The following is a 26,152-nucleotide window of genomic DNA, read 5'->3' as shown; positions in this document are numbered from 1 at the left end:
GTCAATAAAGGTATTAACTCAAAATTCCTCCCAAATAAGAGTCTTCTCTTCTGTCCGTTACTCATTTTGGCATTAAACATACAATAACAACTCCCAAGACGTAACACTTAAGTAAAAGAGAAAGAAACTTTCACGAGGGGGTAGGTGAAAAATGTGTGGGTAGACAATGGATGGTACATTCACGTACATCTGAAAAGACTCTGGGTTAAGTCAAACAAGAACAGTGGCAGATGGTAGAAGAAAAAATTGAGGGAAAAAAACCCTAAGCCACTGGCAAACAGACGAAGAAGCTAAAGACGAACAATTTCTCCCCCCCGATTCCTATGACAAACACAAAAGCAGGATAAATACAAATAACTTACAGGCAAATTATGATTTAAGTATATTTAAACAAACAACCTGAGGTACAATGTCTGCAAACAAGAGTTCCTACTTCTCACTTACCCTCCAAAGGTAGTCTAATCCTATTAGTTCCAAATCATCCATCATATAGGCTCTTCTTTTTGCTACTAGTTTCCCTTCACGACAATTAACTGCTTTGAAGAATCGTTCAAAACATTTCATTCCATTTTCAGTTAAAAGGGAGGGATCAAGCTGAAGCACATTACTTTCAAAGAAGTCCTTATTAATATCAGGATCTAAGTCTGGTTCATCCCCCATTAATTTGGAATACCACTTAAAACAGGCTTCACGATCACAAAGGTAAACTGCATTCTCTGCTAAGCATTTCCATATTTGTTTTGCTTGAGGAGCACAGAGCCATAGTTGGCCATCCTTCAATAAAAATCTTGGAAAAATTAAAAAAATCAGTAATTAGATCTACGTAACCCTCAAACACAATTTATTTCAATATGCCTGAAGTTACATTTATCACAAGTAAATTTTTACTACAGATTAAAGAGGTATTCTTTCAAAAGAATTTGTTATTATATAACAGCAGAAAAACAAAAACAACTCATTTATTTAACAGGCATATATTTCTGATGCAACTGCAAAAAGCCAACAATTTAGGTATGTGACTTCACCTAAATGTTAGAAATTTCTTCCTTGTTCTCTACAAGATGAGCATTTGAAACCAGATACTGGTTTAGTTTCCTAAACTTACATGGCTTCACTAAAATTGGCATATTATACTAAATAACTTTCAGAGGTAAGTGAATGTTATTTAAGCTCATTTCTAGGTCAGTAATCATTAGTATAATATTTAGCAGTGTTCTCCAGGGCTTTTTAATTCTGTGATTATTAAAGTCATTAAGTCATTATAAGGTAAAATTATGATGCGTCTGCTTTAAGTAGTTTCTTTCTTCAGATTCTAGTTTCCTCTAGCTAGAAGTTGCCTCCATCTACTGTTCACTGTTTCTATGAATAACAGTGAAAGAAAACAGAAGCTAATTTTAATCTGAATAATTCTGCATTTAATTCTTGTTTCACAAAATTATAGTGGCATCATGTCCAATATATTGTGATGTATTTACTTAACATCTGTGGGGTTCTTCTTTTGGGTATTAATTATATGTTCCCCAACATCTCCTTAATTCTAAATCTGTGTATAAAGAGGCCTTTTAGCTTTTAATCCTATCTAATCCTTCATATCTTCATATATAATTGAACAACATAAGGTCCAAAATAGTAAAATGCAAAAAATGCATTATTGTTTGCAGTAAAATGCATAACTTTTCAAACTAAGACTCCCAAATAAGTCTGCCAGAGTACTGGTGTTACAGAACCACAGATTTTAAAGTGAGAGACCCACTAGATGAGGAGTCCAGTTCTATCACACGCAGTTATCTGAATTCAAACAAGTTACCTTGCCCGCCCGAATCGCAGACTTATTTCAAATTGGAATAACAATGCCTCACAGAGTTGCTATAAAGATTAAAATGATTGGTGCAAAGTCAAATATACAGCTAGCATTAAGTCTCAGTTCTTCTGCCTTTAATGAACTGCAGTACTAAGTATTTACAGAGTAAAAGCCATAAAAGGACTTTAGATACTAATCTTTATTAATAGAGAAGATAAATTCCAAACCATTTTTCTCTGCCAACAGACCTAACGGATACAATACACATGAATCAACAACAATGGCACACTATAGGGAAGCTTGTCCTTTTAACCAGGTGTTTAATAAAAGGGGGGCACTCTAAGTAAATGTCATAAAATTGATAACTAGAATTTTCTCAAGTTCAAATGATATAAACACTTGTACCAGAGAAGATGAGATCAATTCGACATATTATTAATTAGAAAACAGAATATATGTCAATCTAAATAGTTCTCCATAAATTAGGACACAGTTCAGTAACAGAAATACAATATATACAACATATCCAAAGAGAAAATTTCCCAAAATTAATATATGAAAATAATAAATGCAACAGGTTTTATGAAAAAGAGTCTCAGTATTTTTTTCTTACAATATTTGTGATTAAAATTTTTTTTCTGGTAGGATCTGATAACTGCATTCCTAAGACCTCTCATTATTTAAGCTATATATACATATCCACACACACACCCGTCATTAAAAGTGAAACATACTGACCAATTTTTAACACAATATGTAGTTTTGTTTTTTTAAAAGAGAGGAAATTTTTCCTTACCCGTATCTGAATGTTATTACATATAACTTTAGATTAACTTTTGTTAGCCACTGTTAGAATAAACAAAGCATCCAAAGGACACCAAAACCCTGTTCCTTACTGCCACAACAGCCTTAATGAAAGTGTAGCTCCCTAGAGCTGACTGTTTTTGTCTTATACTTCGAGGTATGAAAATGTGTAATGAATAAACTTTTATTTCTAACATAAATATAAACTATATTCTGAAACTTAAAATGCAGTCTTCAAAAAAGACAAAAGTTAAAGCTTAGCAAATAATTTTAAAGTACTTAAAAATGAACACAAAGGAAATGTTACATTAACTTTTGGCAATGCTTTTTATGTGAGAAATATTCAGCCGCAGGGTGCAATGGCCATACTACATACAGGTATAATGAATATTAATACTGCATCTGTTATCTATGCCTTAAAGAGAAGAGCACTAATTGCTTAAAACCAACCTAAGGAAGTTAAGTCGTTCTTGGACTTCTTGAACATGACTGTATCTACTTCCAAGCCTCACAGTTTGTGGGTCATAGTCTTCATGGTCTGCAAATTAACAAAAATTATGCATAATACACATGTATATCCACATAGTACTAAAGGAAATTATAAAGTCAAAATCACTTATTATCAGGCAATCTATACTATAATAGTGGTATTGACATATATCCAATTTTCCCCACAAAATTAACATTTTATGTAGCCAAAAGGAAAATAAAACCCAGTGAATGTGCAATTAAAAATTTTTCAGCACAACTCCTTTTCATTCTCCATATATACTGAGGCAACGTGTGAATAAAGTTTATGATTTTTTCCCTTCATTTCCCCCCATTAATACTAAAACTTTTCTCACAGGGAAAGCATTCTAGAGTAAAAAATATCATTAAGGGCACTCATAGAAATTAGGGTGACTGAGGCACTACTATATTTGATAAAGTTATCAAAGTACTCCAGCACTGGAGTACCAATGTCTCTAAGAGCCTCAGATATTCAAAATACCTACCCTCCCAATATCATTCCAAAAACAAATATAACTAGGCCTAGCCTCAGTGGGAAATCCTATTTTTATTTTTTTAAAAGATTTTATTTATGTGACAGAGAGACTGCCAGCAAGAGAGGGAACACAGCAGGGGAGAGGGAGAGGAAGAAGCAGGCTCCCAGCTGAGGAGCCCAATGTGGGACTCGATCCCGGAACGCGGGGATCACGCCCTGAGCCGAAGGCAGACGCTTAACGACTGTGCTACCCAGGCGCCCCGGAAATCCTATTTTTAAAACATAGAATTAGTGGGGCGCCTGGGTGGCTCAATTAAGCATCTGACTTCAGCTCAGATCAAGCCCCACATTAGGCTCCTTGCTCAGCAGGGAGCCTACTTCTCCCTAATCCTCTGCCTGTAGCTCCCCCCTGCTTGTGCTCTCATTCTGTGTCAAATGAATAAATAAAATATTATTAAAAAACAAAACCAAACATAAAATTAGTAAGTACTCTGGATTTCCTTTATTAACATGATATATGCTAGTTGAAAAATCCTCAGAGTTGGTGAAAAAGCAAAGGAAACAGATTAAAAAGTACAGACTGTCCTAAAAATATTATGTATACTATTTTGTGTTTGAGATGTTTTATTCAAAAAGGAAGAAGTCAACTCAGACTCACAATACAAAAACCTTTCCTAAAAAAAAAAAAAAAATTCTCCTAAGTCTGTTTATTCAGTATCAGGCAAAAGAACATCACAAAAGAATTAGAAGGCTTGGATAAAGCCCTCTGCCTGGAACCAAGCTCGTTTGTATGCAGAACAGAATATGGGGCAATAAACTGCCTCCAGCAAGCATGGTCAACCACTCAGTAACCAAAGACATTTATTTCAAAATTTTGAAACAAGTTTCAAAGGATTGAGAAAATTTACAATTCCTTTTTATTAATAAGTACTGATGTGTTATATTATCTTTTAGAACTTGATTAAGTCATTAATGATACCAAAGAATTCTAATCCTTTTAAAATTCTTAAAGGCATCCCAAGTTTTCCAAATGACCAGATTTTTCCACATCAGAATGAAATGCAATTGGATGTAAAACCGTGACTTGCTAAAATATGAATAATAGAGAATGCTTAACAATGTTAAATGAATTTCAGTAAATAAAGGAAACCCGCATATTACGTTTTGTACTTCCCTTACAAGTAAGCGTATCTGCCAGCAATTTTCTTCTTGAGAGTCATCAAGTGCATCAAACCTTAGGATTCCAAAATTCTAGAAAAATTTTTCTCACTATACATAAGTTTTCTGGTTTTACAGAACAGTGAGTTCTATGAGACTAAACTCTGGACCACCACTTTAGCTCCTTTGTATTTATACCTTAAATACTTTTGTCTAAAAATGTGTGTTTACTTGGATCAATTAGTGGGAGGAGAGGAGAGCTTTGTGTAACTTTCTTTTTTGATATAATGTTTTCAATGTGCAAAAGTAATACAACGAGCTATTCTTTACCCAGACAGCTATAATTATTTACATTCTGCCCATTTGTTTTATCAGGATTTCTATTATATATACATATATATTTGTTAGTTTTGTTAACTATTTGAAGGTAAACGACTCCAGTTACTTTACTGCTTAAAACTATCTTTACAAATAACAAAGACATAAACCATAGTATACTTATCTGATTTTAAGATCAATAAAAGAGTATTATCTGATCCACAGCCTACACTTAATTTCATCCCAGTAACACCCAATCCCAATAATGTCCTTTATGCTTTCCTTTTTTTTTTTCCCAGTCCAAAATCAAATTGAGGCTCATATATCGCATGAGGTCATTTCCTTAAACCCAGAGTTTTCCTTAGTTCTTTTTCATGTTTCTTATCTTGTTAGACTGTTTTAAAGAATAAAAAGCTACTTTCGGTGCCTGAGTGGCTCAGCTGGTGAAGCATCTGCCTTCGGCTCAGGTTATGACCCCTGGTCATGGGATCCAGTCCTGCACTGAGCTCCTTGTTCAGCGGGGAGTCTGCTTCTCCCACTGCCTGCTGCTCCTGCTGCTTGTGCTCTCCCTGTCTCTCTGATACATAAATAAAATCTTAAAAAAAAAAAAAAAAGTGAAAAAAGCTACTTGTCCAATGCTACTTAATTTGGGCTCATGTTACCTCTAGTTACATTCATGTTATGTATTTTTGACAAATACCACAAAAGATATAATAATTTGTGGAATGATATTCTGATACTATGTCATTATTCTGGTCCTCATCAAAATTTAATTCACTAGTTTTTTTCATCTGGTATTTTTTCCTACACTTTTAGTTGACATTCTCCTTCATTTATTTATTTGTATCTCTATGGACTCAAGCACTTATATACTGAAAAGGCTATGATCCATAGTATCATTATTTTGTTGCTCTAAGTATTACAGATTGACCTAGTGAGGCTTTATCTTTTTGCCATGCCAATATACGTCTTTATAAACACCTTATGACATTATGATGTTCGTCTCATCCTGTACTTTCCTACTGTAGGCCTCCAAGGAGTTACGAGCTCAATACAATGAGTTAACACTAGGTAAAAATACTTTTTAAATTACAATACCCACAAATATCTAAAAGTTCTTCATGGCTCACATGCAGAAATGAGGAAGAACTACTAAGTGAACTGAATCAGGACATGCCATTCTATCAAAGCATTCTTGTTGAATGACACTTGCAAAGAGAACTTTAAGTTGGCAAGTAGTCCTGAAAACAGTCAAGTAACATAATGAAATCAGAGAATGGGAAGGGGTAATGCAGTGTCAGTCCATAGAAAACACAGGTCTAAATCAATTTCATGTGTTCTATAATTAGTGTAAGTCCTTGTAATCCTCATCCAGAAATGAAAATCTAAAACGCTCAATAAGTGCAAATTACTGCAAAGGATCCATTCTAATGAACTAAGTTGAACTGTATTATATACTTTGTTGGTGCATATTTAAAAAATGTGATTGAGTGAATACTGAGGCATATGAAGCTCACCAAGAAGGGGCCAAAAGAGCTCATTTTTATCTCCATGTATAAAAGTTGGAAAGGGTTTTAATAAGTTACTAAAAGTATAACTGCAATCAGCTGGCCATACCGCTGGGGCACTAACCTCTTCCAAGACCAAAGATGCATTCTAGAAATACAATGCAGTGCTGTCAAAAGTGTAATACCAATGAAATAACACTGAACAAATTATAACTGTGGGAATCTTGTATCATCTGATAGCATATGTTGACATTTCAGGAGAACAAGAAACATGCTTCCTATATAGATGTAATCACCACAGTTTGTGTTGGTTTTAGCTCTAGGTCAGAAGTAATTTAATGTTAGAAGTTTTAGAAGCAAACCACATTTCAGGGTGCCTTGGAGGCTCAATTGGTTTAGTGTCTGCCTTAGGCTCAGGTCATGATCTCTTCGTGGTCCTGGGATGGAGCCCTGCATTGGGTTCCTTGCTTATCAGGGAGTTTGCTTGTGCCTCTCCCTCTGCCCATACTCTCTGTTCATGCTGTCTGTTTCTAAGGAAAAAAAAAAAAAAATCTAAACTACATTTTAGCAAGTATTAACTCATTTAGGAAACACACATACTCTTGGTATCTTAATTTTACCAATTTGGTAAAATTGGTAATTATAGAGTCTTAATTCACTTAGAAGTTATATATATTAAGAGTTGGAGCCAGGCTTTAAATTTAGAGAGTTTAAAGCCTGAACTCTCATTTCTAACCTTTCAAAAAGCAATATAAAGAAGATTACGAAGAATGCTGACATTCTGGGGGCAACTGGGTGGCTCAGTCACTTATGCCTTGGGCTTAGGTCATGATCCCAGAATCCTGGGATCAAGCCCCAAGTTGGGCTTAGAGGGGAATCTGTTTCTCCCTCTCCATGCTCATGCTCTCTCCCTCTCATGAATAAATAAAATCCTAAACAAAACAAAAGAATGCCAACATTCTTGAAGTCATGAAAATGATATATGCCAAAAACATAGATACAATCTGACTAAATGGAACAGGATCCAACTGAGGTAGAAAAGCACACGTGCCCCAGCTGGCCGACTGCCTTGGCAATTTGGTCTTTACTGAGAGGGCATTAAAACAACAGATAAAATCACATAAAAATGGAAGTTAATTAAAATTACCACTGCAGCTTAAAATGTAGCTGATTCTACTTTTGGGAAAGGTCTTAGCTGGCATTAGGAGGGCTCTCTACCAGGAATAAAATTTAACATCCTAAAAATCTCAAAATTCTGGCTTATTGTCACTGCTTTTGGCTGCTCTTGCTAGAGAAAAATCATAAAGTTTCATGCCTATAGTACCTTCCCTGGGGCCTACCATTTTGCTAAGAAGGAACACTGGAATCTAAATGAGGCCAATTATAACATCTGATGCTTAGACTGCTTTTCTAACCCCAGAACTAGAATGGACAAACTGGGTACAATATAAAAGGAACAGGAAGCCAATGCAATCATAAGGTGCATCTAAAAAGTTGCTTAATTTTTCCATTTTGTTTCTATAACTTTTATAAGGCTAAGTATAAATCAGTAACAACCAGGGGGGTTTTTATTTACATGCACCTATTACTCAGCCAAACCATCAAATCACACACATCTCAACCATCTAAGGCACAAGCACAAGTAACAGATCTTATTTATTCTGGTCAAATAATGAGTATTATAAATATCCTTATTTTAAATATATAACTCGATTCTACACATCCTGACACAGCACAACAGAGTAGTATTTTCAGTTCCACATTAGGCTCAATCCGGTATTCAACTGGTGAATAGAAAATTTTTCTTCTCCATACTCAAATATACAAAATTGGACCTAAAAGGCAGCTGGGTTCTTGTCTGTTTGTCTATGAATCTGGTGTAATACAGAGGAGATATAGATGTATGAAGAATACTTTGTGTCCAGCACACACAGATTCTAATAAAAGTTTTGATAAGGACAAATAATATTGGAATTGATCGTTAAAGCACCAAGAAGATAGTCCTCAAATATTAAGAAGTTTTCTGTTGAAATCTGAGGAAACTTTATCTCAACATTTTTAAACAGTTTCACATTCTGAGAACCAATGAGAACATATGTCATTCATCCTGTTAATTTCTAATAATTTTTTTGAACAATGGAAAATGTTAACTCAGGTAATTAAAAACAATGTAATGTATTATTTCAAAGCAAAGGTGGCCAAAATTAATGGAGGAATTATTAATCAAGTTTTCCTGAAAAGCAGTGTGGCAAGAAGAATGCAAACATTTAAAATAAGTTAGGTAAGTACCCAAGAGAATAGCAACCAATGTGGTAAGAATAGACAAGAGCTCCCAGATGTGGAAAGATAAGAACTTAGTAACAGGCCTTGAAAAGCTGACCTGAAGTTTAGTTGGTGTTGGTTTTGGAAGGCTGAGTGGATTTGTAAGAATATTTCACTTCCATTTTCTGACCCATGTAAAAACATATACATTTTCATTTCTGAGGTAATTACACTGAGGACAAAACAAAAACCAGGGAAAGGAAGCTATGCTGATTCTCAATAGTTAATTTTAGTTTATAATACATACCTCTAGCATACAGTCGAATACTGTTCATGTAAGTTGCAAGGTTTTCTGCTACCAAAGTAACTAAGGCATGATTGTGCTGAAGCTGGTTGATTAAATCATGACGATAAAATACATGGGGACTTCGCTGAGTTTGACTAAAACGAGAAGAACTTAACAGTATAATTAGGCAATGAACACTGCTGTAATTAAGAATTTACAGAGACTATCCCAGCTGCTAATTCAGATGTTTAAAATGTTTTTCATTCATAATAAAAACTGGGTCAATATCTTCCTTTTAACAGCAAAATATCAAGCAATTTAAAGAGAATAATCAAGGTCTTAAAACATATTTACTCTGCCACTCTCATCTTATATGAAAATCAGCAATTAGTATTCTCCAACTTCAACCATGATATTAATCTTATGTAAGTATCTAAAGCACAGGCACAAATTTTCATGAGCAAGTATATTAGCTCTTAAAAGTTCACTTTGTAACACTGAATTTGCAACCAATTTTGCTCCCAAATATAACCAGAAAGATACCCAAGTTTCCTTTCTATTTTGCCATATTCAATGAAACCAATAAATGCTCACATCATTATTAATCCACTCGTGATTAAATCACCTGCCTTTGAATGTAATACTGCATGAATAAATAAGCAACGAAAAAATGGGTATGTTTGATAAGACATGTTTGGTGAATCAAAAAAACAGTCAAAATATGTCCTTTATAAAAAAAATTATCAACAGATTATTTCCTGATTTCCTCCTTTATTTATGCCCACGAAGTTACCTTTTCATGTAGTTTTTCCAGCACTGAAAAAAAACAACCAATATTCAACTTGAAAAATTAAAGCATAAAGGTGGGATTCTGTAGGGGCTTCTGGGCAGCTCAGTTGGTTAAGCATCTTAATTCTTGATTTCAGCTCAGGACATAATCTCAGGGTTGTGAGATCCAGTCCTGTGTCAAGCTCTTCTATGGGTGGGGAGCCTGGTCAAGACTGTCTCTCTCCCTCTACCCACATTAGCACTACTACCCACCCTGCCTGCGTGTTTACTCTCTCAAAAAAAGAAAGAAAAAAAGGCATTATGAAATTCAGTCTGAACAGGAATCCTGTTGTTGGCACACACAATTTTATCCACCTAGAGCTGTAAAATATCTTGGCAATTATATAATTGTCTTACAAGAAAACTGCTTCCAAATGGTTGGAGAATCTTTCTATGATTACTGTTAGTTAGACAAAAACTAGGGTTCAGTATCAGGAATTCTAACTGCACTGTAAACTATGTCATACTATTCCTAAGCTTTATCCATGTTATTTTTTCTTTACATGTCAGTTCCCAATTGATTACAAGAAAGTAAAAAGTAAATTATTCCCATAACCACAATTTAGCATCAAGACCAAACACATAAAATTAGCTCTTAAAAAAAATCTAAAAAATAAATACAGTAAAAATCATCTTTAAATAAAATCTTATTTTCATGAATTAAATCACTTATTCTTATCTTGAAAACCATAAAAAGGGTAAAACAAATTCAGGAGTGGGATAAATACAACCCATATATCTGGTGTACCTGCTAGAAATACAAGACAATTCTGAACAAAGAGCCTAAGGCAATATCTTGATTCTGATACTAAATTGCTATTTTAACATTTGCTTTTATTGGTATGCTGTTTTCAACATAATATATACATAAAAATTAGAGAATTTTCTATATTAAAAGCCTTACCTCAAATTCTGAGGTGCTTCACCAAACAAACTACAAATTTCTCTTATTTGTTTCAGTGCAGGAATTACCCACTTGTCATTTGTACGAAGTTCTTCTATAAAGCGATCTATCCACTGGATCTTCTGTGTGTCTCGATCCTTAAATATACACACAAAAAGTTAACGGTTATATCGACCAGTATTCAACATAATTCTATGTTCAAATTATTCTGAGAATTACAAGGTAGAAAAGTGTTTAAGATAAGGATCAAAAAATTAGGAATAAGTATGTTCTTATTTTGAAATGATCACCACAGCTCCAAAATGTAAAGTACTACTATAAAAATTCATGTACTCCAGATTTAGATATATATACACCAAGATATAAATCCCAAGTTCAGGCATTAACAAGAAATCCGATTTTAAAATATATACTCTCATGTGCAGGTATCACTTTTACTCAGTGTTTTATAAGGTTTCCATATTATAAAACTTAGCAAAAACATATAATCCGAACTGTTACCATGTGAGTATGATGTCAGCATATTTTTCTAACAGGTGCGGGGAATCTAAAAATTTACATTTTATCCAGAAAATAACAGTATGAGAATACTATAACTGAAATATATGTAAGTATATATTAAATATGCTTACATAAATTTTAGATATTTAAAAATATATACATCTTTTATTACAATAAAACTTAAAAAAACCCTACTTACAAGAATGTTACAGATAACAGACACAAATACTCTGAAGGCAAACTAAGACTTCAAGAATGTTGTAGAAATATGTTTATTTCTAATATTCTGAAGTGTATATCTGCTTCTTTCTATCTAAGATCACTAGTAATCAGAAATTCACATGAGTACTAACAAATTTTTAATTGGAATGATTCTGTTTCTGTACATATATACAGAAGAAAACTCAATTCTGTGTATCTCTTCATTGTCTCACTTAAAATACATTTTTGCAAGCACATGCACATCTCTTTTAGAAACAAAACAGTCCTTATTTTAAGTATTTCCATTAAATACCACAGACACCACCTAAACAAGCCATTTTAATGATAACACAATATGCTGTAGAGTGTATTCATAAATTCAAGTGATTTTCACTTTTCATTTTTTAAGCAATGAAGAATGGTCTAATCCAGGAGGCCCCTGGGTGACTTGGCTAGTGAAGCGTCCAACTCTTGCTTTTGATTCAGGTCATGATCCCTCGGTGGAGAAACAGAATGGCATGTCAGGTTTAGCACTCAGTGCTGAGCTGATTCTCTCCCTCTTCCCCCTCCCAGCTTGTGCACATGGCCGTGCTCTATCTCTTCAAGATAAATAAATAAAATTAAAAAAAAAAAAAAAAAAGAATAATGGTCTAGTCTGTAAATGTGATGCTTTTGTGAAACTACGGGGCTGAATTCTGTGAACGTTTTTAAGGATTTAAAAATATTTATCCATGAATATCAAATATGTCATGACTCATTAAAAAGTGCTTTGGGTTGACAGGACAAAGAGAATAATGTATTCATTTGTTTTAAAAAACTAAATCAAATGAAGGCCGAAGTTGAAAAAGGCAAAACTCTTTTTACTAAATCCCATGAAATCCAGTTATCTATTAATGTGATAACTTAAGACACTGTTTCAGGCAAGGATATGAACAACTACATAAAGGAGGAAGTTAATACTTGAGCTTTCATAATAAATGTGCTACTATGAGCCTCTATAATACTTCTCTATTTAATAAAATATAATTTAAACTCAAGGTCTTTGTAACCATTTGAGATGCTGAATAAACATTTAATGAAAAGTCAAGTACAATGAATCAATCAATGAAATATCAAATATACTGCCATCCAAATAAATGGACTGAGTCTCTTCCTTTCATAAATCTGAAACTCCTACTGCATCACTGCAAATCTAATGTATTACTTCCACTAAAATTTTTAAGACTGTTATTTATTTAGAGAGAGAGTGAGTGGACTGGAGGCAAAGGGAGACACGGCAGGGGGTGGGGGTGGGGTCTGAAGAAGACTGCTGCTGGGCACAGACTGACCCAGTGCTTCATCTTAAGACCCTGAGATCATGACCTGAGCTGAAACCAAGAGTTGGATACTCAACAGACTGAGCCACAATGGTTTTCAAAATCTCCAAGTTTTTTTTTTTTGTTTTTTGTTTTTTAGATTTTATTTACTTATCTGACAGAGAGAGACATAGCTAGCGAGAGAGGGAACACAAGCAGGGGGAGTGGGAGAGGAAGAAGCAGGCTCCCAGGGAAGCATGGAGCCTGATGTGGGGCTTGATCCCAGCACCCTGGGATCACGCCCTGGGCTGAAGGTAGCTGCTTAACCACTGAGCCACCCAGGTGCCCCTCAAAATCTCCATGTTTTTAATCTACTTGTAAAAGACAGTAGTTAGGATAAATTTTAATTTATCTCTTCTTCAGAATTAAAAAAAATTAGTTTTATATGGACAGCTGCAATTAACTAGTCCACAGACTATGAATGACATCTTCGTTTTTAAGCATCCCGGGTAAAGAATGTTCTCTGAATTTATTCACCCAGGTCTGTGTGTGTGTGTGTGTGTGTGTGTGTGTGTATGACAGTACTTTTTTTTTTTTTTAAGATTTATTTATTTGAGAGAGAGCAAGAGACCACAAGCAGGGGAAGCAGCAGAGGCAGAGGGAGAAGCAGACTCCCCACTGAGCTGGGAGCCCAACCTGGAGCTTGATCCCAGGACACTGGGAAGGTAGACACTTCACTGACTCAGCTCCCCAGGTGCCTCACTGGTACTTTTTTTTTTTATTATTAAGGCAATCAGTGCAGCAAATACTTGAGACTTCGCAAACACTTGGCTTCCAATACGTGATAATATCATCTTGACCTTGCTAGACCTGATTAAATTCAAGTCCAACTAAAAGGGAAGCCCTCTGTTAATTAAGAACAACCCTGCGCAGTCTTTTGCTTTTTAATTCTTTAACCAACCTATCAGAAATACGGCAAAGCACTTACAAAACTCCAGAAACGGTTTTGAAAATATAACTGTATAAAAATACATACTTGAAAGCAGTGAAAATAAATAGCAGCAGTTAAATACAGGGAAAATACTGTGATTTACTTGTAAAGAAAGCAGGAAATTATTATTCAGGAAATTCTATTAGCTTTATTAACTTCTCCTGAGCAAAAGAGTCTAAGTACCTTTCCCTCCAAAGGTACTACTAGCTTTAATACTTTATGATTCTATTTTACCTTTATTTACTAAACTGTAATACTACTATAAAAACTTGTTTTACCTATACAAATCTTTTTTTATAAAAAGGTAAATGTGCTTAGTAAATAATATAATAAAATGATGAAAAACCAAAGGTAAGCCTACTTTTCAATATTACTTTAAAAACAAAAATAATGGAATTATCCTGTAACTAACTCATGGTGAAGGGAAAAAAATAAGAAAAAATGAGTAAAGAAGCATTCCTATACCTGGGAACAACTGTAATCTAGTATTTTTATGTGGGCACTGAGGGCTAAGTCCATGATGTCTACCGGCACATCATCACTATGGGCCAGATTCCAAAGCAGGTTCAAAACTTTGTGTGCCATCACACCATCTTTATCATCTTCTGCAAGACGACGAATCAGCTCCAGCAACTTCTCACGTTGCTTTTTACTTGCATTTGTCCAACTTGCCTAAAAAAAAGTGTAAATTAGGTAAACATCACAATTTATATACCCGTTTATATTAAGTCATTACTATTTTAATTACATGGTTTTCAATAAACAACACTGAACTCATCACAGCCATACACACAAACCAACAGCGTACTTTAACTGAGCACTTAATTAACCATGTGCCATTTGGAAAAACAGTATTCACGGGACAGAATAAAGAAAAAGAAAAAGATCCTCTATTTACAAATAACTCTATCACTAATGACTTTAAAATTCCATATTAGAAATCAAAAACACCAGATAAAAAGCATGTTAAGAAGTCCCAAAATTCAAAAACAAAAAACAACTCAACTGAAAAATGGGCAAAAGACTTAAATAGACATTTTTCTAAAGAAGATACATAAATGGTCCATCAGCACATGAAAAGTTGCTCAACATTCACTGATTATTAGGGAAATGTAAATTACAATGAAACAGCACCTCACACCCATCAGCATGGCTATCAAAGATACAAAAAATATCAAGTGTTGGTGAAGATGTGGAGAGATTGCAATTGTTGTGCATTCTTGGTGACAAAGTAAAATGATACAGTCACTGTAGAAACAGTAGAGCAATTCCTCAAAAAATTAAAAGTGAAAATACCACAATTCCAGTTGTAGGTATGTACATACCCAAAAGAACTGAAAGCAGTCTCAAAGAGGTACACTTGTGTTCATAGCAGGATTTTTATTCACAATAGCTAAAATGTGGAAGCAAACCAAATTGTCAATCAATGAAAAAAATGGATAAACAAAAGGTGGCATATCCATACAATGGAATATTATTCACTTAAAAAGAAAGAAAATTCTGAAACATGTTACAATATGAATGAAACTCAAGTACAGTATAGTTAGTGAAATATGTCACTCACTAAAAGGTAACAAATACCGTATGATTTCACTTATATGAGGTATCAGAGCAGTGAAAATCATATAGACAGAAAGCAGAAAGATGGCTGCCAGAGGCTTCAGAGACTGGGAATGAGTTGTTATTGCCTAATGGGTACAGAGTATCAGTTTTTTAAGAAAAAAAAGAGCTCCAGAGACATACTGAATGCTGGTCATAGCTGCACAGCATTACTACAATATTTAATACCAACGAGCATACACTTAAAAATAGTTAAGATGGTAAATTTTATGTTGTGTATTTCAGCACAATAAAAAAAAGGGAAAAATTTACTTTTTATTTTTTGAAAAATTTTATAGGTGTCAACGGTGAGACACAGACTTACTAAAGATACTCAAACAACCATACAAAGAGGTATTTCAATACACTACAGAAAAATAAAGACAAAAACTTGAAAAATATAGAACATTCCTCAGGGCAGCTAGAAAATTAAGAAAGAAAGAAAAAACAGAGGGCATGCCTGAGTGGCTTAGTTGGTTAAGCAACTGCCTTTGGCTTGGGTCATGATCCTGTAGTCCCGGGATGGAGTCCTGCATTAAGTCTTGCATTTGGCTCCCTGCTGAGCAGGGAATCTGCTTCTCCCTCTGAACCCTCTCCCCTCTCATGCTTTCTCAAATAAATAAAGTAAATCAAAAAGAAAAAAATGAAAAACAGAAGAGAACAAATGCTATATAAAATAGCAGTCTTAAATGTTAACATATCAAAAATCACATTAAATATAAATGGTTTAGACATCCCAGTGATATGGCTTAGCTTCAGAGGAACTACTAATATTCTAAGATATAAAGTAGGCAGCGTGGAAGTAAAAAAAATGCAAAAAGATATACAAACACTAAAGAAGAGCAGAAGTGGCCACAATAACACCACATAAAATAGATTTTAGAGACAGTATGTAACATAATATATCGAGTAATGTAACATATATTAAGTAAACAAATATGTGTATGACACAAAGCATGTGAAACAATATGTGACAAAATTCAAATGTGGAATAGGCAAATTCATAACTATAAGAAGAGACATCAACACCCATCTTTAAACAATTGACAGAACTAGACAGAAAATCAGCAAAATATTAAACTCACCAAAAAACATCAAAGACGGATTTAATTCACAATTATAGAACCACTCTATCCAGCTGCAGCGGAATACACCTTCTTTTCAAAATAACCACAAAAAAATCCCAAGACAACATAAACACAATGGAATATTATTCAGCCATAAAAAACAGTGAAATCTTGCCACCTGTAACAACATGGATAGAGCTAGACTGTATATGCTAAGCAAAATAAGTCTGAGAAAGGTATCATATGAATTCCCCCCATATGCTGAGTTTAAGAAATAAAATGAATGATCATAGGGGAAAAAAGAGAGGAAAATCAATCTTGACTCTAGAGATGGTTACCAGAGGAGAGGTGGTTGAAGGGGTTAAACAGGTGATGGCTATTAAGGAGGGTACTTGTTATGATGAGCTCCAGGTGTTGTACAATAGTGTTGAACCACTATATTATACAATAAAAACTAATGTAACACTGCATGCTAACTACACTGTAATTAAAATAAAAACTTAATAAAAGGCAATAAAAGATATATATATTAGAAAAGGCCATTTTCTGGCCCATAAAACATCAACAAATCTGTTGGTGGAAATCAGACTAAGTATGTCTCCAGCCACAATGGAATCAAACCTAACTATAACCTGGTAACAGGTAAAGATGACAGAAAAGTATCCTAGCACTTGGAAACTAAACAACATACTTTTATGTTGTTGAAGAGATAGTTAAGAGATTGAAATGAAATCACGTATTTTGAAGTTTACATAAAATATATGCAGTAAGCACTGGTTATAGCACTAAATGCACAGATCAAAAAATAGGGAAAGCTTAAATGAGTAATTCAAACTATTTTAATTACCTAGAAAAAGAGCAAAAATAAAGTCTGAGGCAAAAAGTAGGAAGAAAATACAAACAACAATAACAACAAGCAATAAAACCTAACAACCGAAAACAGAAACATAACAGAAAAAATTAAAGAACTGGTTCTTTTGAAAGATCAATAATCCAACAAATTTCTAGCACAGCACACAAGGGAAAAACCAGAATGCACAAACTACCAGAACCAAGAATAAAACAGGGTTCTTACTGTAGACATTAAAAGATAGAGAATACCAAAAACAACTTTATGCACAATAACTTTGAAAAATTACAGGAAATGACCACATCACTAAAAAACACAAATTACTACAATTCAGCCAACAAAGACAATTTAAATATAATACAGTGACTAGGAAATTAAATTCATGATTTAAAAACTCTCGGAAACAAAAATCACCAGACCCAGATGACTTCACAAAAAATCACACCTAACACTTAAGTAACACTAATATGTAATTTTTTCTTCCAGAAAAAAGAAAAACACACAAAACTTATTTATGAAGCAAAATATATCCTGATAAATACAAAAGAAACAAAACTACAGACCATATCTCCCGCATGAATATAGTGTGAAATTCCTGAACATAGTATTAGTAAATAAAATTCAGCAATATATAAGAAAATACACATCAAGTGCAGTGTACCCGAGGATGCAACAATTGAAAATAACAATGTAACCTATCACATTTAACAGGTAAAGAATAAAAATGGTATACTCATATCAATGTCAAAGCATCTCACAAAATTCAACTCCATTCATAAAAAAAAAAAAAAAAGAAAAATCAGAAAATAGGAATGGAGGGGAACTTTCATAACCTGATAAAGGGCAGCTATAAAAAATATACAGTTAACATTATTCTCAACAGTAAAACACTGACTCATTTCTCTCCCTAACACAATGATGTCCGCTCTAGCTATTTCTATTTAATACTAGCTAGAACTATGTGGTATTGGCCAAATGATGGACAAATGGAACAGAGAACCTAGAAACAGATTCATATAACTATGTCTAACTGTGGTGCCTGAAACAGTTAGTAGAGCATATGAGACCCTTGATTTCAAGCTAGTGAGTTCAAGCCCCATGTTGGGTGCAATTAACAAAATTAGTATGTCTCATATTGGACAAAGATGCAACAGTGAACAAATGCAGGCAAAATAAAAGACCACCTTTCACTAAATGGTACTAGAACACTGGACATACGCAGCAACAAAAACAAAAACTAGAAACTTACCCTGCAATCCAAGTTCTACATGCAAACAAAGGATCATATGTAACTGCAAAATTAGAAAACTTCCTCAAAAAAAGAATATAAGAGAAATTCTTTGGGATTTACAGACAGGCAACAAGTTCTCAGTCCTGACACCAAAAGTGTGACACATACAGGAAATAAACTGCACTTCATTAAAATTAAGAACTTTGTTGGTCAAACTAGGACGAAGAAAAGACAATCTAAAGACTGGGAGAAAATATATGCATACCAGATATCTAACGAACAACTAGCATGTGGAATATACAAAGAACTCTGTAGGGACACCCGGGTGGCTCAGTGGGTTAAGTGTCTGCTTTTGGGTCAGGTCATTATCCCAGGGTCCTGGGATTGAGTCCCGCATCAAGCTCCTTGCTCAACGGGGAAACTTCTTCTCCCCCTACTCCTCCTCTGCTTGTGTTCTCTCTCTCAGACCAAAAAAAAAAAAACAAACAAAAAAAACAAACAAAACCACAAAAAACAAAAACCTCTGTAAATTCAATAATTAAAGGACAAACAACCCACCTAGAAAATAGACAAAAGGCACAAACAGATATTTCACCATTTCAAGGCAAATGAGCACATGAAATATGTCCAATATAACCGTCATTAATCAAACATAAACTAAAACCATAACTAAAGTTTAATGTACACCTATCAGAATTAAAAAATAATAAATACACCAAACTCTGAGAAGGATGTTAAAAATATGGATTACTCATAATTGTGGGTGGGAATATAAAATATTATAATCACTCTGGAAAACAGTTTGGCAGTTTCTTAAAAGCCTGAAAATATCCTCAATAAATTACAAAGAAATCCAGCAACATGTAAAGAATTTACACAAATTAAAGAATTATATATAAAAGAATTATACATCAGAGTAAGTGGGATTTATTACAGAAGTGGAAGACTATTTGAACATTCAAATATCAGTCAATGCAACATAGGACAAAAAGCCCATAATCTCACTAGATGTAGGGAAGGCAAATGACAAAATCCAACAGCCTTTCATAACTAAAATACTCAAAAAATGAGGAATAGAAGTGAATTTCTTCAAGCCAATAAAGGGCAATAAGTAAAACCTGACAACTTATATCATACTTAATGATGAAACGACTTCAAGTTTTCCACTCAACATCGAGACTATCCACTTTCACCATATCCTTCCACCTTATGCTATATGTTTAGTTAGTTAGGGCTATTAATAAACAAGGGTGTCAAAAAAAAAAAAAAAAGATCATGAAATTGAGAAGAAGTAAAACTATTTCTAGTTGCAAATCATAAGATCTTGTACATAGAAAATCTAAGAACTCCATTAATAAATAAATTATATATATATTTTATAAATATATAATAATAATTATATATTTATAAAGATCTTATACATAGAAAATCTAAGAACTCCATTAATAAAATAAATAAATAAATAAATAAATAAATAAATAAATATATATATATATATATATATACACACACACACACACACATACAACAAGTAATAGATATGATAGGTTTTCAGGACACTAAGTAAATTTCAAACGCCTAACTGTATTTCTAGATATTAGATGTGTTTTTCTACATATTAGATAAGAACAATCCCAACATAAAGAAAACACTTCCACTCAGAATAACATCAAAAACAGCATACTGCTTTAGTATAAATTTAACAAAAATGCAATGAATATGGGGGGGAACACTGCTGAAATTAAAGGGAATTGAAATAATGGGAGGACAGCTCCAAAAAAACTGAAAGATATTCCAGATCCATGGACTGCAAGACTAATCTTTTTTTTTTTTTTTATTAAAGATTTTTTTTATTTATTTGACAGAGAGACAGCCAGCAAGAGAGGGAACACAGGCAGGGGGAGTGGGAGAGAAAGAAGCAGGCTCCCAGTGGAGGAGCCTGATGTGGGGCTCGATCCCAGGACTCTGGGATCACGCCCTGAGCTGAAGGCAGACGCTTAACAACCTCCCTACCCAGGCATCCCTGCAAGACTAATACTGATAGCAGAACAATACTATACAAATTAACCTACAAATGCCCTACAATCTTTATCAAAATCTCACCTAACTTCTTTGCAGATATTGACAACTGTACTCTAAAATTCATAACGGAAGTCAAATGACTTCAACAGCCAAAGCAATTTTCCTAAAAAGGCAAAAGTGAAGGACTTATATTTCATAACTAGAAAAATTTCTGCAAAGTTACAGTAATCACTGTTAATACTAGCATAATGACACACAGATTAAAAGAATACAACTCAGCGCACAGAAATAAAACCCTTATGTGATTCTGACAATTATAAGAATTGATTTTAGACAACAATGTCAGGACAGCTGAATAAAAAGAACAGTCTTTTAAACAAATGTTGCTGGGACAAGTGAATATTATGTAAAGAATGAACTGGAACTCTACCTCATACCACTTGCAAAAAATTAACTGAAAATGGAATGTACATCTAGATATGTGCTTATATACCTATACCTAAACTGTACATATAGGTATACTCTTATACTTGGAAGAAAACATTTCAAAAAAAATCTTTGACACTGTACATTAGGCAGTAATTTCTAAAATATGAAACCAAAGCCCAAATTATCAATAAAATGAATAAATACATTATCTGACCTCACAAAATTAAAAAACTTTTACTCAGAATAGGTAAATCTTTGTAGACAGAAAGATCGATTGCTGGTTTCCAGGATGCAGGAAAGAAGGGTAGAATGAGAAATGACTGGAGTGACGAAAATGTTTTGCAACGTGATAAAAATATGAGCTGTAAAACACTGGATGTACTACATTCCACTCCACTACACATTTTTAAATGGTTTATTTTATGTATGTCAAATTCACCTGAACAAAAAAAAATTTTAACTTTACAAAAAAGAACACCATCAAGAAAGAGAAAACACAATCTATCAAGGAGAAAATATTTGCAAAACATAATTTGATAAGGGACTTGTATAATTTGTATACATAAAAAATTAAGACATATAAATAAAGAATCTGAACTGGAATTTCTTCAAAGATGATATATAAATGGTCATTAAACACAAATACGTTTATAATCATTAGCCAATAAGAACATGCAAATCAAAACCACAATGAAATACTACTTCAACTCCACTAGGATGGCTAAAATCAGAAAGAAAGACAACAACTGACAAGGATGAGAAGAAACTGCAACTCTCATACATTGGTAGGAATATAAAAAGATACAACTACTTTGGAAAACAGCTTGGTAATTCCTCAAAATGTTACACTTTAAATTAACATGTGAACTAGCAATTCCACTCTCAGTACATAACCAAGAGAACTGATGATAATATATCCAAACAAGAATCTATACACTAGTGTTCTCAGCAGTATTATTCGTAATAGCCAAAAGTGAAAAATACCCAAATGTTCATCAATTGATGAATAAATGTGTTGTATCTATACAACAAAACATTATTTGGTAATATAAATGAACACATGTCCAAACAAACTTATACATGAATTTTCAGAGCAACAGCATTAATACTAAACCAAAAGTGGAAACAACCCGAATGTTCATTAACTGATTGATAAATGAATAAAACTGATATATCCACATTACTGAATATGACTTGTCAAAAAATATAATACACAATACAGCATAAATGACATTTGATATCATTATGCTTACTGAATGAAGGAAGTCAAAACAGGCTACGTATTTAGATAATGTCCTGAATAGGAAAATCCATAAAACAGAGAGGTAAAGGCAGAAGCTGGAAGGAGGGCAGAATAAGAACCGATGTTTATTTCAGGATAATGACAACATCCTGAAATTAGGTAGTTGTGGTGATACCATAATTTTGTGAATATACTGAAGCACACTGAATCATACTCTTTAGTGTGCACCTCTCAGTTTGTGAATATCTTTATAAAATGGCTTTGTAAAGAAGTAAACTAAACAGACTAAACTAAATATGCAACTATTATGCAACACAGCAACTGCAATCTCAAGAAACAGACTTCACAAAAAAGTCTGCACACCAATGTTCATATCAGCAGCTTTATTTTTAAAAACTCTAAATTAGAAAAACCTCATACATCCATTTATGGGTGAGTAGTTAAATGATAAGTAGTTAAAAGTTATATCATGAGTACTACTTAGGAATAACAGAAACAATCTACAGATACATAAACAACTGTATGAGCCTGCAGAGAGTTATGCTGAGAGGGAAAAAATCCTCAATGGCTATATATTATAAGATTTCATTTATTTAACAATCTCAAAATGACAAAGTGTAGAAATAGACACTAGACTAGCAGTTGCCAAGGGTTACAGAGAAAGCAGGGGCAAGACAGAACTGCTGTGGCCTTAAAAGGACTAATGAAGAATCCATGTGGTGATGGAAATAGAACTTAAATTGTGAATGTCAATATCTTAATACTGTACTTCTGCAAGATGTTTCCAGAAGAAAACTCTGAAGAACGTATGAAATCTGCATTATTTATTAAACTATATGTGAAATTCAATTTTCTCAAAGTAAGGAACTTAATTTATAAAATAAAAATAAAAGTGTTCTTCTAGGCCAGTTAATACAACACAGGGGAAGTTCTATATATTCTTTCCCTTGTATCAGTAATTACTAGAAGATAAGGAACTGCTAGTTGCCTAAATATCCAATATTGGAGAAAATAATAATAGCTCTTAATGGGGATATTATACAATTTAAAATGATAAATATGGAAAAATGAAATGATAAAAATGGGACTTCTAGGAAGACAACTTTAGTGCTTGCTTCCAAAGTGTTCTAGCTCCTACAAAATTCCTTCTGAAATTATGAAAGGAAAACAAAAACTACCAATGATTTTGGGAAATGATTATAATCATGTATATCACAAGAACAAAATAAAGGTGACAACAACAGAATCAAAGAGGACTAAAACACACCAACCAATCATACAGTTAGGATCATATTTGATTCCTCATTTAAAGTACTAATAAAACCATGAGAAATTATTTTTTAGTCAGTATGGTCAAGGACTGAGCAATCAGATGTACAAAATACTTAGGAATGAATAAAAAAAAAAAAAAAAAGGAACAAAGGGCACCTGGGTGGCTCAGCTGGTTAAGCATCTGACTCTCCATTTCACTTGAGGTCATGATCCAGGATTGTGGGACTAACCCCATGCTAAGTGTGGAACTTGCTTAAGATTCTCTCTCCCTCCTCCTATATCCCCCCCCCCCACATTCTCTCTCTCCAAAAAAAAAAAAAAAAAAAAAAAAAAAGGAACAACAATCAAATAGGAAAAATAAACAGGTAAAAGATATTAACCTCTCATTGGAAAGGAGTATACAAATAGTTCAAAAACAGGTAAAAAAAAATTCAATGTCATTATAATCATTAAGAATATGAAAAACAATAACACAATAAGAAAGAATTTCAAACCATGAGGATTGTTATAAATTAACAATTCTGACAAAAAATGTTGTCAAGGACTGGAAATTAGTAGAATCTGGTAGACAAAGACTTAAAAGAATTCAAATATTTATAGACCACCAATAAAATAAAGCAAACCTAACTAAGGAGGAACATTTAGAGAGAACAAGGATCATTTAGTTACAACCCACAAAGAACTGTTAAGTGACCTACACTTCATGTGTTAAGTGTTCTTAGTGAAACTTTTTTTGGAAAGACCTTTCAAGTCACAATAAATTATAGCATACAACATCTCAAAATATACAGCTTTTAACTGAATAAAAGACATCCAGTAAACACCTGATTAGTCAAAAGGGCTATGCACAAATGATAAAATTTTTATTATGATTATAGTTAAAGAATCTTACCAATATTAGAAATAAAAACAGGAAAAATTGATACCACTCCATCTTTCTGTCACTATGGCTATTACAGATACATCACCATTTCAGAAGTTCTCTCTTAAACAAATTTTTATAGTATCTACAATAATTCCCCAGTATTGATTTCCTTCCCTGCCTTTGATATATTCAATGGATTAAAAAAAATACACAAAAAATTTCATCACATTACTAAAATTCCCCCATTTGCTGAATTCCTCTAATATATTAATTTTCACTGTTGTGTAGCATTCCATCACTAGTTTGTCGCACACTACGTATTTTTCCTGTTACTATTCATAGACACTTGGTTTTTTCCAGTTCAGGTTTAATACAAATAAATTGCTACAGAGTTTTTTTTTTTTTTCCTTTGATAAAGATATATTTAAGTAATCTCTATACCAAACATGGGGCTCAAATTTACTGAGATCAATAGCTGCCTGCTCTACCAAATGATGTAGCCAGGCACCCTGCTACAGATTTCTAACAAGTATCCTGATACACATATGATGAATTTCTTCAGGGAACACAATATCACAGAACACAAAACATACATTTTGAAAGATGATGTCAAAACAGTTTTCTCATTTATTGTTACGAACTAAAGTTACCAACAGCAATGCAAATTACTTTCAACAAGAAATCTTGTGATTCTAATGACTACTCGAATAATCATTTATGAACAATGGCATATGATTTTATCTTCCTAATCTACAAATTCTCCAACCAAGTTTGCCAACTACAGAGACTGAATATAAAAAAAGTGCCCACTTAGATTAATGCAGATAGGATGTCAGAGACTCTTAAGAGTTCTTTCTGAATCTCACTTCTATGTTTTATATATGTTATCCCACAGACCTACTGCAGTGTAGTGTATTCTTTCATCTCTATATTTATAATTATAAACATCTATTTATTATAGCAAATAACACTCTCCTGCATTTCCAAATACAAAAGTATGCAAAAATAAAAGTCGCTAGAGGACGTTAAACTGAAATAACCTGAGTGAAAAATACGATTATTCTGTGATGGAAATTACAACTATAATAAAAACTAATGTTAAATTCTGACTAGAATATGCAACAACCAATTCTTCATGAAAGATTCTTTGGTGAAATTTGTTAGTATATATTGGCTAAACACAAATATATGTAATTAGTTAATTCTACTTAAGATGAGATGGTACTACTTTAGTATTTGAATTCTTACCTTAAAGCAATCAAAAAGATGATCAAGTTGTTCAGGAGAAAAATCCCAAGCCAACTTTGCCAGCAGATCATGTACATTCTTCACAATGGCTTCATGTTTCCCTGCCTGTTAAAAAACAGTATGAAATATATCCAAGTAAACAAAAATAATCACAGTATACTTAAGTTTAAATAAAGAAATGAACTAAGTAAGTGGAACTACTGTGTCCACTTTCATTAGTAAATAAAATATTTCCACATGCTTTGTCCGAGGTTCTGGGAAAACTGTTAATGTTTTAAATGCTTTAGAGCTCCCACTTGTATCACTTTATACTCAATTTCTTGATATAAATGGTAATGTACCCTCAAAATTCAAATGAAAATTTATTAGATATTTCTAAATAAAGAGGAAAAAAAGGCAAAATAGTGGATTATCTCAAAACTGAATACTAGTACTCAATAATGGGAAGACTGAATATTTTGTTAATTTTTCTTTAAAAATGTGG

General features: G+C 33.3%; 1 protein-coding gene across 8 annotated transcripts in view; it reads right to left on the bottom strand.

Moving 5' to 3' along the window:
• Positions 1 to 26,152, bottom strand: part of LOC123789893 (ubiquitin carboxyl-terminal hydrolase 9X-like) — a 155,263-nt gene that overhangs the window by 78,346 nt on the left and 50,765 nt on the right. For 5 of the 8 annotated variants that reach the window (XM_087859321.1, XM_087859327.1, XM_087859323.1 and 2 more), the window contains exons 11-16: positions 25,669 to 25,773; positions 14,308 to 14,514; positions 10,855 to 10,991; positions 9,144 to 9,292; positions 3,056 to 3,143; positions 445 to 787 (exon numbers count right to left, since the gene is read on the bottom strand). In XM_087859321.1, coding sequence (XP_087715447.1) covers positions 445 to 787; positions 3,056 to 3,143; positions 9,144 to 9,292; positions 10,855 to 10,991; positions 14,308 to 14,514; positions 25,669 to 25,773 — 1,029 coding nt within the window. The remainder of the gene's footprint in view (positions 1 to 444; positions 788 to 3,055; positions 3,144 to 9,143; positions 9,293 to 10,854; positions 10,992 to 14,307; positions 14,515 to 25,668; positions 25,774 to 26,152) is intronic. The other 3 variants (XM_087859322.1, XM_087859325.1, XM_045793848.2) reach the window with 1 other exon arrangement.

This window comes from Ursus americanus, chromosome 37 (assembly GCF_024610735.1).
Source record: "Ursus americanus isolate L20-20 chromosome 37, mUrsAme1.1.p, whole genome shotgun sequence".
NCBI classification, from domain to species: Eukaryota; Metazoa; Chordata; class Mammalia; order Carnivora; family Ursidae; genus Ursus; species Ursus americanus.
The sequence above is the reverse complement of the archived record's forward strand: the minus strand, read 5'-3'. Positions and strand labels throughout refer to the sequence as shown.